We start from the raw sequence: 12,559 nt of genomic DNA, 5'->3' as shown, positions 1-12,559 counted from the left end.
TTGCCACAAGGCAAGAAGCTCCACTATTAATTTTAAAGTTCTCTCTGTTCTGGTGCTTTATTGCAGAATATGCTCATGTATTTCTTTTCCCTCACAGAAGCCTTTCCTGTTCCTGACAGCCACCAAAGAGACACTTGAAGTTGATCAAAGAAGTATGATGATTTCTAGACATTATCAGTGATCATAAGGCAAACCTCCCTTTTTGAAGCCTGGTGGCTCAGACAGTCAAGAACCTTCCTGCAACGCAGGAGATGCAGGTTTGATGCCTGGGTCAGGAAGATCCCCTGGAGGAAGGCATAGCAACCCACTCCAGTGTTCTTGCCTGGAGAATCCCATGGACAGAGGAGCCTGGTGGGCTACAGTCCATGAGGTCGCAGAGTCGGACACGACTGATTGATAACACTTTCACTTTCGCTCCTTCTACTCCAGGAGCTGGCACTTTTTTTCCACCTTCACCCTTGGGCACAAACTGTCTCTTAGTAAAAAGCACAGCTGTCTAATTAAAAGCTTTTCTTGCCTGAGTCTTGGGGAAGTGACATTTCTACGGTAATGCTGTAAGAGGATCCGGAAAGGGCCCAGCAACCTGACACTTTCACTCTTGGGGGAGGCCTCAGAGGATAGAACCGAGCCTGTCCATTCTGCGGACAAAGCTGAGCCAGGGAGCTGTAGTGGCCGGAGAACGCGAGGGCATGGGCTTGGCTGTTCACCTGGGACTTGGGTCCAGGCCTCTTCCCTTCCTGGGGGATGTGGGCTGGCGCTTACCTCTCTAAACACTGTAGCCACAGGGAACACGGCAAAAAGTCCGGTGGATCCACTGTCTTATGACAAGTCCACTACTCTCAGGGCATCTCACAACAGGCGTTTTCAGAATGATTTTCAAAGAAAAACTGGGGGACTGTGGCCTTATAGTTAGCACTTGAGGCAGACTTGTAAAGTCATAGATCACAGGAAAGGGCCTGCTAGCTTCCTTAGTCCAAAGGAGGGGGTTAAGGGGCCTAGTCAAGGCAGCTGACCAAAACCAGGACTAGAAAGCACATCTCAGCCTTCACGCTAAAGCTCTTTCTGCAAACAAGGAGGGCAGAAAGGAGAACTGGAGCTCTGATTTCCCTCCCGGTGCCTTTCCAAGACAACAATGAACTATGCATCTTTAGGTTTTGTGTTCTTATTAAACTTTGGTGACATGATTATGCAATGGCTTCTCCGACATTCACTGAAATACTCTCATTTGAGATGAGAAACAGCAAGAAAATTCACTTGGTGAAGACAGAGTTGCTCCTGAGTCCTGGTGAGGAACATTTTCCAGTGTGCCCGACACGAACACGTAGTGGCCTGAATAAAAGTGGGATTCGAGATCAAAGAGACCTGGGTTCACACGCCAGCCACATTCCTGGCTGATTGATGTGAAGGGTTTTTTAGTTTCTGGGAAAGAATAGCTTCCATTAGCATACTGTTTATAGTGAAGTTTCAGGGAAACTTCAAAACATTTCTCTTTAGGTGACTAGCCTCAGAGATTTTATTTTTCTCTATTTAATTTTTATGAAGGTGAAAGTCGCTCAGTTGTGTCCGACCCTGTGACCCCATGGACTATACAGTCCATGGAATTCTCCAGGCTAGAATAGTGGCGTGGGTAGTCTTTCCCTTCCCCGGGGGATCTCCCCAACCCAGGGATCAAACCCAGGTCTCCCACATTGCAGGTGGATTCTTTACCAGCTGAGCCACAAGGGAAGCCCAAGAATACTGGAGTGGGTAGCCTTTCCCTTCCCCAGGAGGGTCTTCCTGACCCAGGAATCGAGCTGGGGTCTCCTGCATTGCAGGTGGATTCTTTACCAGCTGAGCTATCAGGGAAGCCAACCTTAATTTTTTTTTTTTTAAATAGGAACATCATCAATTTACAGTGTGTTGCTTCTTTACCAACTGAACTATCAGGGAAGCCAACCTTAATTTTTTTTTTTTAAATAGGAACTTCATTAACTTAGAGTGTGTTGCTTCTTTTATGTGGGCAGATTCATTGACATCTACACACACCAGGGCTTCCCTTGTGGCTCAGATGCTAAAGAATCTACCTGCAATGCGGGAGACCTGGGTTCGATCCCTGGGTTGGGAAGATCCCCTGGAGAAGGGCATGGCAACCCACTCCAGTGTTCTTGCCTGGAGAATCCCACGGACAGAGGAGCCTGGTGGCTATGGTTCATGGGGTCGCAGAGAAGTTTTTGGAGCTTATGTTCTAGTACAGTTTATTGAAGCATGCTGACTAGCATTCCTTTTACTCTAAAGCACATTTGCTTGTGAACTATTTATATATGTGTTAGTGTGTATAGGTTTCTCTCACCTCCTAATTTCTATTTTTTCCCCACTTTTTCCCATTGATAAGCATGTTTGTTTTCTCTCTCTCTTTTGAAATGCAGTTCATTTTGTTGAGTTTCCGACTCCACCACTAAGAGACATCACATGATGTCTTTCTATGTCTTATTTAGTATGATGATATGTGGGTCCATTCGCGTTGCCGGGGCGGACATTACTTCACTCCTCTTCATGGCTCAGTCGGAGTCCGTTTTCTCTCTGCACCACTTTTTGCTTACGCTCTCATCTTTCCATGGACATTTTCATCGTATCTGTGACTTGGTTATTTTAAGTACAGTGCTGTGGTGCCCACATCTTTTCAAATTCAGGCTTTCTCCTGCAACCCACTCCAGTATTCTTGCCTGGGAAATCCCATGGACAGAGGAGCCTGGTGGGCTACAGTCCATAGAGCAAGAGTCGGACACAACTGAAGAACTAAACCAGCCCTACAGCCCACATACCCAGGCATAGAATTGCCTGATCATCTGATAGCTTGACTTTTGGTGTCTTAAAGGAGCTCCCTAGTGTTCTGCATGCAACTCTATACCCTTCTCATTTTCTCGGACAGTATAGGAGGTCATCCTTTCCCAGGACCTTCTCCAGCACTTATACGTAGATGTTTAAATGATAACCACTTTGACTGGTGGGAAATGATACCCTGTTACAAGATTCAATCGCTTCTCTTTAATCTTTTTAATTGATTTTATTTTTAATTGAAAGATAACTGCTTTGCAATATTGCGTTGGTTTCTGCCATACTTCAACATAAATCACCCACAGGTATACGTATGTCGCCCTCCCTCTTGAACCTTCCTCCCACCTCCCACCCCTTCCCACCTCTCCAGGTTGTTACAGAACCCCGGTCTGAGTACCCCTGATGCATACAGCAAATTCCCATTTAGCCTCAGAGATTTTTGCCTGTTTCACTTTAACTCTGCAAATGCAGTATATGGTAAATGAATGAAGGTAGAAAAAAAAGGTCTTTGGTTTTTGATTGGTCCTTAAATGCCTCAACTTAGAAACTGACATACATATACCACCATCCAAACCTGGGAGCACTCGGAGGCAGAGAACTAAGAGGCAGAACAAAGGCCTAAGAGGGCAGCAAATTCTGTTGCCTGCTTTGAGAGCACGGATGCTCTGAAGTCCCAGCCACTGCACTGCTCCCTCTGGGACTCGGGGTCTGTCACAGTAAAGTGATTCTGTTGACTAGATCAAGTTTTTCATACTTGACCACCAGCCCAGCAAGAAATTCTGTTTTTCCTTTTTTTTTTTTTGCCGTACCACGTGAGTGCCAAGTGGAATTTCCTTGGCCAGGGATTGAACCTGCGCCCCTACAGTGGAAGGATGGAGTCTTAACTCCTGCACCACCAGGGAAGTCCCAAGGAAATAATTTTTCATCATGACCTAGCACACATTTGCTTATATCTGAAACTCCATGAATACTCATCCTTCTTTTGTGTAACGCACTCTACTTCCTACTGTACTTTCTCTTATATTTATTATGTATGTATTAATTTATTAAGTGCCATGCCACCTCATTTGGTAATTTCTTTAAAAAAAAAATGTATTTATTTGGTTGCGCCAGGTCTTAGTTGAGGCATGTGGGACCTAGTTCCCTGAAAGTGCAGAGTCCCAGACACTGGAAAGTCCTTCCTTTGGTCATTTTACAGGATTCCCTCTGGGCAGCTGAGGGGGCTCGTGAGAAATATTCTTTTTAAGACCTTCAGAGGCTGCCACATCTAAGAGAGTGACAGTGCTCTGGTTTTCCTTAGGATCCCCACCTAAGTTGTAGATGAAGCCTTAACTGGACTCTTAATTTATCTTTTCCTGTAAAAAAACCCATGACATTTCCTAACCAGTTCTCCCCCTCCTTGAAGTGGAGAGTTGGTCTGGTTAATACTGAAAAAAATTTTTCCTGATATTAACCTAGAAAAAAAACATAAAACCTCATCTCTTTTCTGTGGGCTGTGCTGCAATGTTTACACGGTTCGGGCTGACCCTGTGTCCTTCAAGAGCGGGAAAGCTTGGGGTGACTTAGGATTTTACAGCTTGACATATGCCAGGCAAACAGGCAGTCTGTAAGCAAAAGCAAGGAGTACCCAGTCAAATACTTTGCACACATGCAAATGCATGGAAATTTATATGGCAAGGTCTGAATTCCAAAATTTGTTTTTTAATTAACACAGCCAACCAAATGCATAAAACCTCACAAAATGAGTGTAGTGGAAATGTCTTCTCTTCTATTTTTAGACTGAAATATGAAGCCCATAAAAGCGAGGCTGTCATGAATCTTCATGTTTGGGGATAAAGTGACTTATAACCAGGGGTGGGTGGGGGAAGAAGTCTCCACACAAGCCACATCTAACAGTGGTAAACAGTTTTTATTCAGGCAATGAAACATGGAAAAAATATATTAGTAATCATTATAATAATTTCATTTGTGTGAGTATAACTTTTACAAATATTTACCTGACATATAAAAGGGAAATCACTTGTGCATATAAAATTTATGTTGACGATTATTCCACACAACACAATCCTGACAGCAGTAGTCAATGCAGCGTTAGATTCCTCCGGACGAGGCTCCTCACACACTTCATGGCACCCATGGGAACACAGTGGAAGCAGATGTGCAATTAACTAACATTACTTGTTGGCACATTAGTAAGTACACAGGGGTGTCTATTGGCAAATACACACTTGGCTACAAGCGACATTGAAAAGTTTGCAACCTCTGAGATTTGAAAGAAATGCCTGGATCCTGTCTCACTGGGTGGAGGACCAAGCGCGAGGCTGAGGGTATAAAACCTGCAGACCACCCTGCATTGGCGGGGGGTGTGGGGAAGGTTGGGGGGTGGTTTCAGAGCTCACATTTTTATATGTCCCCTTGAAAATTATCCAGAGAGCATCACTTAACAGCAGGACAGGGAGATACTTTGTGGAGCACATTTCAGATGCCACTAAAAGGCAGAGGGGGAGAAAAGTGGCGTTCTTATGATTCTAAAGTGACGATGGGTACTGGGAAGGTTCAGGCCACACCTCAGCGCCACGCCTGGCCTTCGCCGCCTCAGTCAGAGGGCTGGATGGACGACTGCCATGGCCAGCATCGCTCGCCCCATCTCCATGGTACAACTATAACCAGAGGGTGTGTACAGATATGTGTGTGTGTGTGTGTGTATATAGTAGCTGTAACCATATTATAGTTAATAAAGTCATTCCTTAGGAATCTTGTTAGTCCAAATCTAACTGCATGCTAAGAGGCACAGAAATGGGATTGCATTTGGACGAAAAAAATCATGAAAAGTGCAATCTTTAGTCTCCAGAATGCTAGCTCTGGGCACTAGGGAGGGAGTCTTCCCCGGAAAGTGTCATTCATACGACCTTCCAGAGGAGATCCTTAGAGAGAGGGCTCTAATACGTCTATTCCTTTGCTTTTTCTACATGGGAGACTCAAGGTTTGAGAGACAGACTGCTTTTTTCAAGTCACTGGGATCTGGAGGCCAGTCAAACCTTTTTGGACAGAAGTCTCCTTGAAATACTTCTTCATGAAAAGCTTTGAAGAAGATGACCCTACAGACCTTTGGCTTGACATTCTGGGATTCCCAGACTGTTATTTGTTCTTTAATAAGGAAATAATAATCTGCCATCTTTTCAATTGTTCAGAATATATACATCTTTACTTTAAAATGCTTTGCCTGAATCATTGAATCCTTCCAACCTCTAGTTTCTCTCTTCCCAACAAGAGGATAAAGTAAGAAACCACCCGAGTCCAAGAGCAAACTTGCACGGTTAACAAAACTACAAAGACCACCAGCTGTCTCGTGGACGATTCACGAGACAGCTACGAACTGCAGCAAAAGACCAAAAGGGAAAAAAGAAAAAGGGAGCTTTAGGGACTTTACTCCACTGAAAAAGGACATGCTGGATCATTTCCAGTTAGTGCACTCAGACTCGCCAAACGAGTTCTTACAACTCCGTTTTGAGCTTCAGAGTCATCGAGTCTGTTACCTGTCGGTACCATGACTGCTTCCCTATGGCTGCGTTGAGTCAGCCCAGGGATATCTGGGGCACTTCACTCTCCCAGCTTATAACCAGTCAGGATGAATCCGGGACCCAGCTAAAAAGTGTCCAGGTATTTGTGTGAGACTTGCAGAAAGCATGGGATGGGAAGAAAGAGTAACTGGCTGGTGAGAAAATCTGACTTGAGCCGTCCTCCAAAACCCAGTGTGAACCTTTCCTTGGACTCCATGTCACCTGGGAAGGCTGCCAGGTCCTCGGCGTTTCTCACGGTCATGTGCTTCCACACTTCCTAATCTTGGCTGGGTCTGAGGACACTAGAAGCCATAAGCAAAGTGGGCTTCTCACTGTTTGCAGGAGCATCTCCAAACAAAGGAAATGTCACGAGGTCTGTCAATGGCTTAGCCAACCAAGTGACGGACTGAGGAGTCTGGTTACATCAGATCCTCCCATTAAAACACTTCTCGGTAAAGACCAGCTGCACTTTGGCAAACTCAGAAATTAAAAAACAAAAACAAAAAACGGCTCTGGATCCACAGCCTCAAGCAGACCACTCACGCTCCCAAACCACTGTCCAGGCCAGCGGCTTTTTCTCATTTCCCTGTCATGTTTGTCACGGGGTGAATTACTGCCCAATTCACAAGTAATTTGGCCCACTGGTGTTTTGGAGCAAAACTCTAGGCTATATTCTTATTCCCCAGAGTAGGTCTCTTTCCCTTTTTTAAATAAACATCCTTCGTTCTGCTCAGTATACTCTCTTGATGTGACAGTTGTACCTGCTACATTTTTCTTCCTGCAGGAGACTATCCATCCACTAAATCAGAAGGAAGACCATTTCCTTGTAATGGCCATGGCAGAGTGGCCAGTGGCAAACGTTACTTAATGTGGGCCTTTTTGCTTTCCTCATGCAGTGACTTTCCTCAGTAGGGTCTAGTTTCTCAGGGGTCTCTTTCCACTAGCGTGCTCAGGAAGGATTGTCATCACCTCTGTTTCAAGACACAGCTACTATTTTCTCTTTCAACACAAGCAAGAAGCCTAAAAAAAGAGGACTGTGGGATTCTAATGGAGACCATGATAATAAGCCTTTCATGCTTATTATGAAATAATAAGAGCAATATGAAACAAGTAAACACAGATACGTCACCAAAACACAGCAGCAAAGAGGTTTAGCAACGTTTCTTTCTGCAAAACTGCGAAGTGAGTTTCTCTAGTCGTGAAGCGTTGGAAGAGGGTATGGTCACACCGCCTGAGACACCTGCTCCTCCAGGGCAAAGGCTACAGTAGGGCACTCACTTCAAACCACGGGGACTGCTTCCAGGGCCTGAATGATTGTCACATCACTTCTCCAAACACAGATCATTTCTGCTTTTCTGGTTTGTTGTTGCTTTTTTTAAGTACAAAATGTTAAAGACAGTAGGCTTTAAAATACAGCCTAAGCACCAATTATGGGAAATGCATATCAGTAAAATGGGACTTCTGGCTTGAAAAGACATTACTGACCTCCGTGGGGCTAAAGATTGCACCCGTGTGAACAGTACAACGCTAAAGAAAAGGTCACCTTGAGAAAGCAAGGGAGGGTCTCCACGAGGCACAATTCATTGCTGACGTTGTATCATGCAGTAGTTTTACAGGAAGAGGACCACAACTCACGTGTACTGGAGATAACACATGTCACCACGAAGACGCTCCGGGTGTTCAGGTTAAGACAAACGAGCGCTTTAAGATGCCTGCGTGGATTTGGTTTTGCCTATTGAACGGGAGGGGTTTCACACGGGAAATTTCCATTCGGGGGTTAAGGTTCCCCGCCACTCTGAATGGAGTCCAGGAACAGCTTGAGGAATTTGGTTTTGTGAGTAGGGGTCTGCTCCCTCTGCCAGTAGTCAAACAGCTGTGGTTTAAAAATACTCAAAATGCACTGATTTGGGGAGTGACTCATGTGATTTTCCTGCCCGTTTGGTTGAAAATTGTTAATTATACTATCTTTCAGCTTGAAAGGATTTTTTTTTTTTTTTGAAAGGATTTTTTTTTGGGGGGGGGGTGCTTTAGGGGAAAAAAAATTTGAAGACTAATTCATCACACTTGCAAAAATCCATCTGCTGCTTTACCTTACAGTTGCTAATGGGGTTCATTAAAGGAGGTCATCTAAACCTTTTACAAGCAGATTTCCTTTGCATATTGCAAACAGAAAGAAAATAGAGAGCAAAACGTCACTCTGGGGCAACAAATGGAAGTAGAGGGGACTGATGGCTCCAGGACGGACTTGCCAAACCCCAGTTGTGAGGGAACAAAGCAGATCCCCTGGGTCTGAGGACTAACCCCAGAGGGGCGGCGGCACCCAGGCTGAGGGCCGTCCAGACAGGGGGGGACAGGATGCCGTGGCCAAGGGTCCCCCCCATGTGACACCTGAGCCTGAGGTTAGGAGCCATGCCACACATGGAGTCTGCGGGTTTCACCTCTTCAACCCCCCAAATTCTGCAATTGGCATTTTGAGCCACAACTCTGTTTTCAGATAGGGTTTTAAGTTTATGGAAATATGCCTTTCTGTAGAGAAGTTCTTATTTGACTATGCTTCTGGGGGGCGGGGGGAACAAACCAGCATCACGTATAAATATGCGCATATGTGTGTAAGACAGTGAACGTGTCCATAAATAGGTACTCAACTGGAAGTAACAATAGGCCAGATCATCTCCTCAAATAAAACCACTAATATTGAAAATTAAATGTAAAAGATGTAATAAATAAACTTAAAAAAATCAGGTGGACAGGATATGGTCCCAAGTAATAGCCATCAAATCATAAACTGAACACACCTGGGCAAAGTAAAGAAGACTTTAAAACGAACCAAAGATAGAGAATCCTGCCCAGAGCCCATCGATGGGATGGTCGGGCCACTCTCTCCGCGTCTGCGTGATGAATCCTCCAGCGTTTTCTCGGGGCGGGCGTGTCGGCAGCAAAGCGGGACAGGCAGCAGTAGGCATGTGCTTTCATAAAGTTTTTTTTTTTTTTCTCTGCAAAGGGGCAATTATTCCTGGATAAGGCAAGATAATCGTGGTCACAAGAGAAGCAGCCGAATGCAGATCTGCTGAGCTTACAGGGGAAACTCAGTCCGTCTTTCCCAGCTTGGCAATCAGCTCGTCGCAGATTTTCGTCAGTTCTTCGATTTCTTGGTTCTGAAAAACAAACAATGGGATGATGCACTGTATGTTCCAAGATGAAAGGATTACGGTGAAATGGTCCTTAGACTGCCCATACCCTCTCTAGGCACCTGACTCAGTGGTTCTTCACTGTTCTGCATCAGAAACCCTTTTAAAGAAAGTTTTTTGTTAGTCGCCTCAGTCGTGTCCAACTCTTTGTGACCCCATGGACTGTAGCCTGTCAAGCTCCTCTGTCCATGGAATTCTCCAGGCAAGAATACTGGACTGGGTTGCCATTCCCTTCTTCAGGGGATCTTCCTGACCCAGGGATGAAATCCCAGTCTCCTGCATTGCAGGCAGTTTCTTTACTGTCTGAGCCATCTGGGAAGCCCTTTAAAGAAAGGAAGGCTCTATACCTTCTCCCCTAGGAAATGATCATATGTTCGCCAAGTTCTGCTTAGACTGAGTAAGGGGAGAGTGTAATGATTGGCCCTCTGAAGTTTGCTTCTCAAATGTCCTCGCTGTCATGGCAATCACTTGGGGGTATTTGTTAGAAATGCCGGATATCTGGGCCTCACTTGCTCCATCAGCGTCTCCAGAGACCTGGGATTCTGGAGGCTAAGATACCAAGGGCCACCATCTCTGGGGTTATCAGACCCACCCAATAAAGCCCCTGCCCTGGTGGAACAGATGCCACAGTCCTGAAAACACGTTTGGAAACACAGTAACAAAAACAGAAGAGGCACAAAGAATGAAGTCTAAGAATCACTGAGCAGCGATGGTTTTTGCTTATGTAGCAGTGTCTAGACCATGGCACCGCTGACATCGGGGCGGGGCGGGTCTTGATTGTGGGGTGTCCTGTGCACCTTGGGGTGTTTGGCAGCATCTCTTGCCTCTACCCACGAGATGCCCACAGCATCTCCCAGTCAAGACAACCACATACACCTCCAGATTTTGCCTAATGGCTCCTGGAGGGCAAAACTGCAATGAAGCGGGACAATAGCTTCATGTGTTACAGAAAAAAAAAGAAAAGAGAAAAAAGGCAACGTCGGAGCCTACGCCTTTGGTCCACTGAGCTTCCGTGAACGTGACCTTCCCTCTGCCCTGCCTGTGGGCAGGTCCCACTCACGCTCCCCTCCTCTGTCTCCACTCCAGTAAGTGGACTGAAGCATCTGAGCAAAGAGGCGAGGTTCCTTCACCCAGACCCAAGAGGAGGGAGCCGCGGCTGAGAGGCAACACCGAAGGCCTCCCGGGCATGACACCCCACCCCTCGTACCTTCTGCTGGAGGGCCCTCTCCAGGGACTCCACCTTCATCTGCTCCTTGCGGAGCCCCGCGTGCAGCGCCGCGCTCTCGGCCTTGGCTCTCGTTCGAACCTGAGCGATCTCCTCGTTGGCTCTGTCGTGGGAGGAGGGGCAGAACACACGGCCTGTCACCGTCACGGCGCAAGAGCCAGGGGGCCGACACTTGTGGCACAGGACGAGTCGGCTGACTCACCACAGAGGGGAGACAGCAACCAGTGAGCTACAGGACTCAATTCTAATTTATAAAAATTTAATTACACATATCCGCTAAGGAGATCTCCCTGGTGCAAACTACTGGCAGAATTCATCTCAAGGCACACGGTGCCCTTCAAATTCACATGCCACCCAAGAATGGAAGCACAGGCCAGTTTCTACAAAAATCTTAGATTTTTAAAAAAAAATCCAGTACAACAGTAAGTAAGCAGGATCTTTGTGGATTAACACAGCTAACAAGTCAGGAATACTAACTGTTGGCATCTATGAAACACAGACCTACAGGCAACTTTATTAAAGAGATGCAAAAGGAAAATTTAAAAACCACAGATGTCATTTGATAAACAGTTGATTGATGAAAAGATGCTAAAAACTCACTGTAATCAGAGGCGTGCAAATTAAAACGATAAACTTTTAAAATGTATCAGCTTGGCAAAAATTAGCCAGGATGATCTTGGCCTGTGTTGGCCAAGATGCAAGGTAAACTGGCTCGGGTGCTGACGGGGAAAGAAAACCCACAGAGCCCTCTCTGTGGACGCGGTCCAGCAGGAACACCTCCGCCCAGCGAGTCCACCCTGGTCACCTCCCCCGAGGAGCAGGCGCCCCAGCACCACGCTGATGGCACAATGTGTTCACTGCCGCACTGCTTGCAACAGGAAAAGGGTGAAATGCCCGTCCACTAAAGGGATGAGATAGTCTACAAACTAATAATTAGATTGAACAACATTCTGACATGAAAAAAAAGGGCCATAATATACGATTATGTGAAAACAAAAACCTGTGTAATACTGCATTATTTTTTTCAAAAAGTCCAAAGCCATTGGGTAGTATTTGTAAAGGCTCATAGAAAAGATTAGAAAGACGCAAAATAAACCTTTAATACAAATGCCTCTGGGGGTGGGGAGGGAAAAGGGGAACTTACAAGGCTTTACAAACAGGAAGGTGGCAGAATGTACAAGGATGTATTACTCTTTAGTTAAAAAATAAAGTTGGGTACATCCTTCATAGATCCTTTATTCCCCAGGATACATTCAAAATGCATCAGATTTAAGAATAAAAAAAATTAAGCCTTATTTAATAACCTATAATGGAAAAGAATCTGAAAAAGAATATACATATGTATAACCGAATCACTTACTTGAAACTAACACAACATTGTAAATCAACTATACTTCAACTAAAGTCAAAACAAAACAAATTTTAAAAGACAAAAAGAAAACTAAGCCATTAAAAGTACTGGAAGGCAGGGACTGCCTTGGTGGCCCAGTGGCTGAGACGCCACACTCCCGATGCGGGGGACCTTGGTTCAACCCCTGGTTGGGGAACTAGATCCCACATGCTGCAACTAAGACCCAGCACAGCCAAATAAATCAATAAAATTAAATATTAAAAACATGTTTAAAATAAATAAATAAATAAAAGTACTGGAAGGCAAACATGGGAAAATGTTTTACACTGAGCATGATGAAGATCTTTGTTATTATGACAGACGATCCTAAAGCTACAAAAGAAATGATTGAGAAATTACACTATATAAAAGTAAATTTTTG

At 45.1% G+C, this 12,559-nt stretch overlaps 1 protein-coding gene across 13 annotated transcripts in view; it reads right to left on the bottom strand.

Annotated features, from left to right (window-relative positions):
• Positions 1-4,704: 4,704 nt before the first annotated feature.
• TACC1 (transforming acidic coiled-coil containing protein 1) overlaps positions 4,705-12,559 on the bottom strand; it is a 120,097-nt gene continuing 112,242 nt past the window's right edge. For all 13 annotated transcript variants that reach the window (XM_043893934.1, XM_043893931.1, XM_043893932.1 and 10 more), the window contains 2 exons: positions 10,770-10,890; positions 4,705-9,529 (listed from right to left, as the gene is read on the bottom strand). In XM_043893934.1, coding sequence (XP_043749869.1) covers positions 9,461-9,529; positions 10,770-10,890 — 190 coding nt within the window. In that variant the 3' untranslated portion in view covers positions 4,705-9,460. The remainder of the gene's footprint in view (positions 9,530-10,769; positions 10,891-12,559) is intronic.

The sequence above is a fragment of the Cervus elaphus genome, chromosome 32, assembly GCF_910594005.1.
Source record: "Cervus elaphus chromosome 32, mCerEla1.1, whole genome shotgun sequence".
Taxonomy (NCBI): domain Eukaryota; kingdom Metazoa; phylum Chordata; class Mammalia; order Artiodactyla; family Cervidae; genus Cervus; species Cervus elaphus.
The sequence above is the reverse complement of the archived record's forward strand: the minus strand, read 5'-3'. Positions and strand labels throughout refer to the sequence as shown.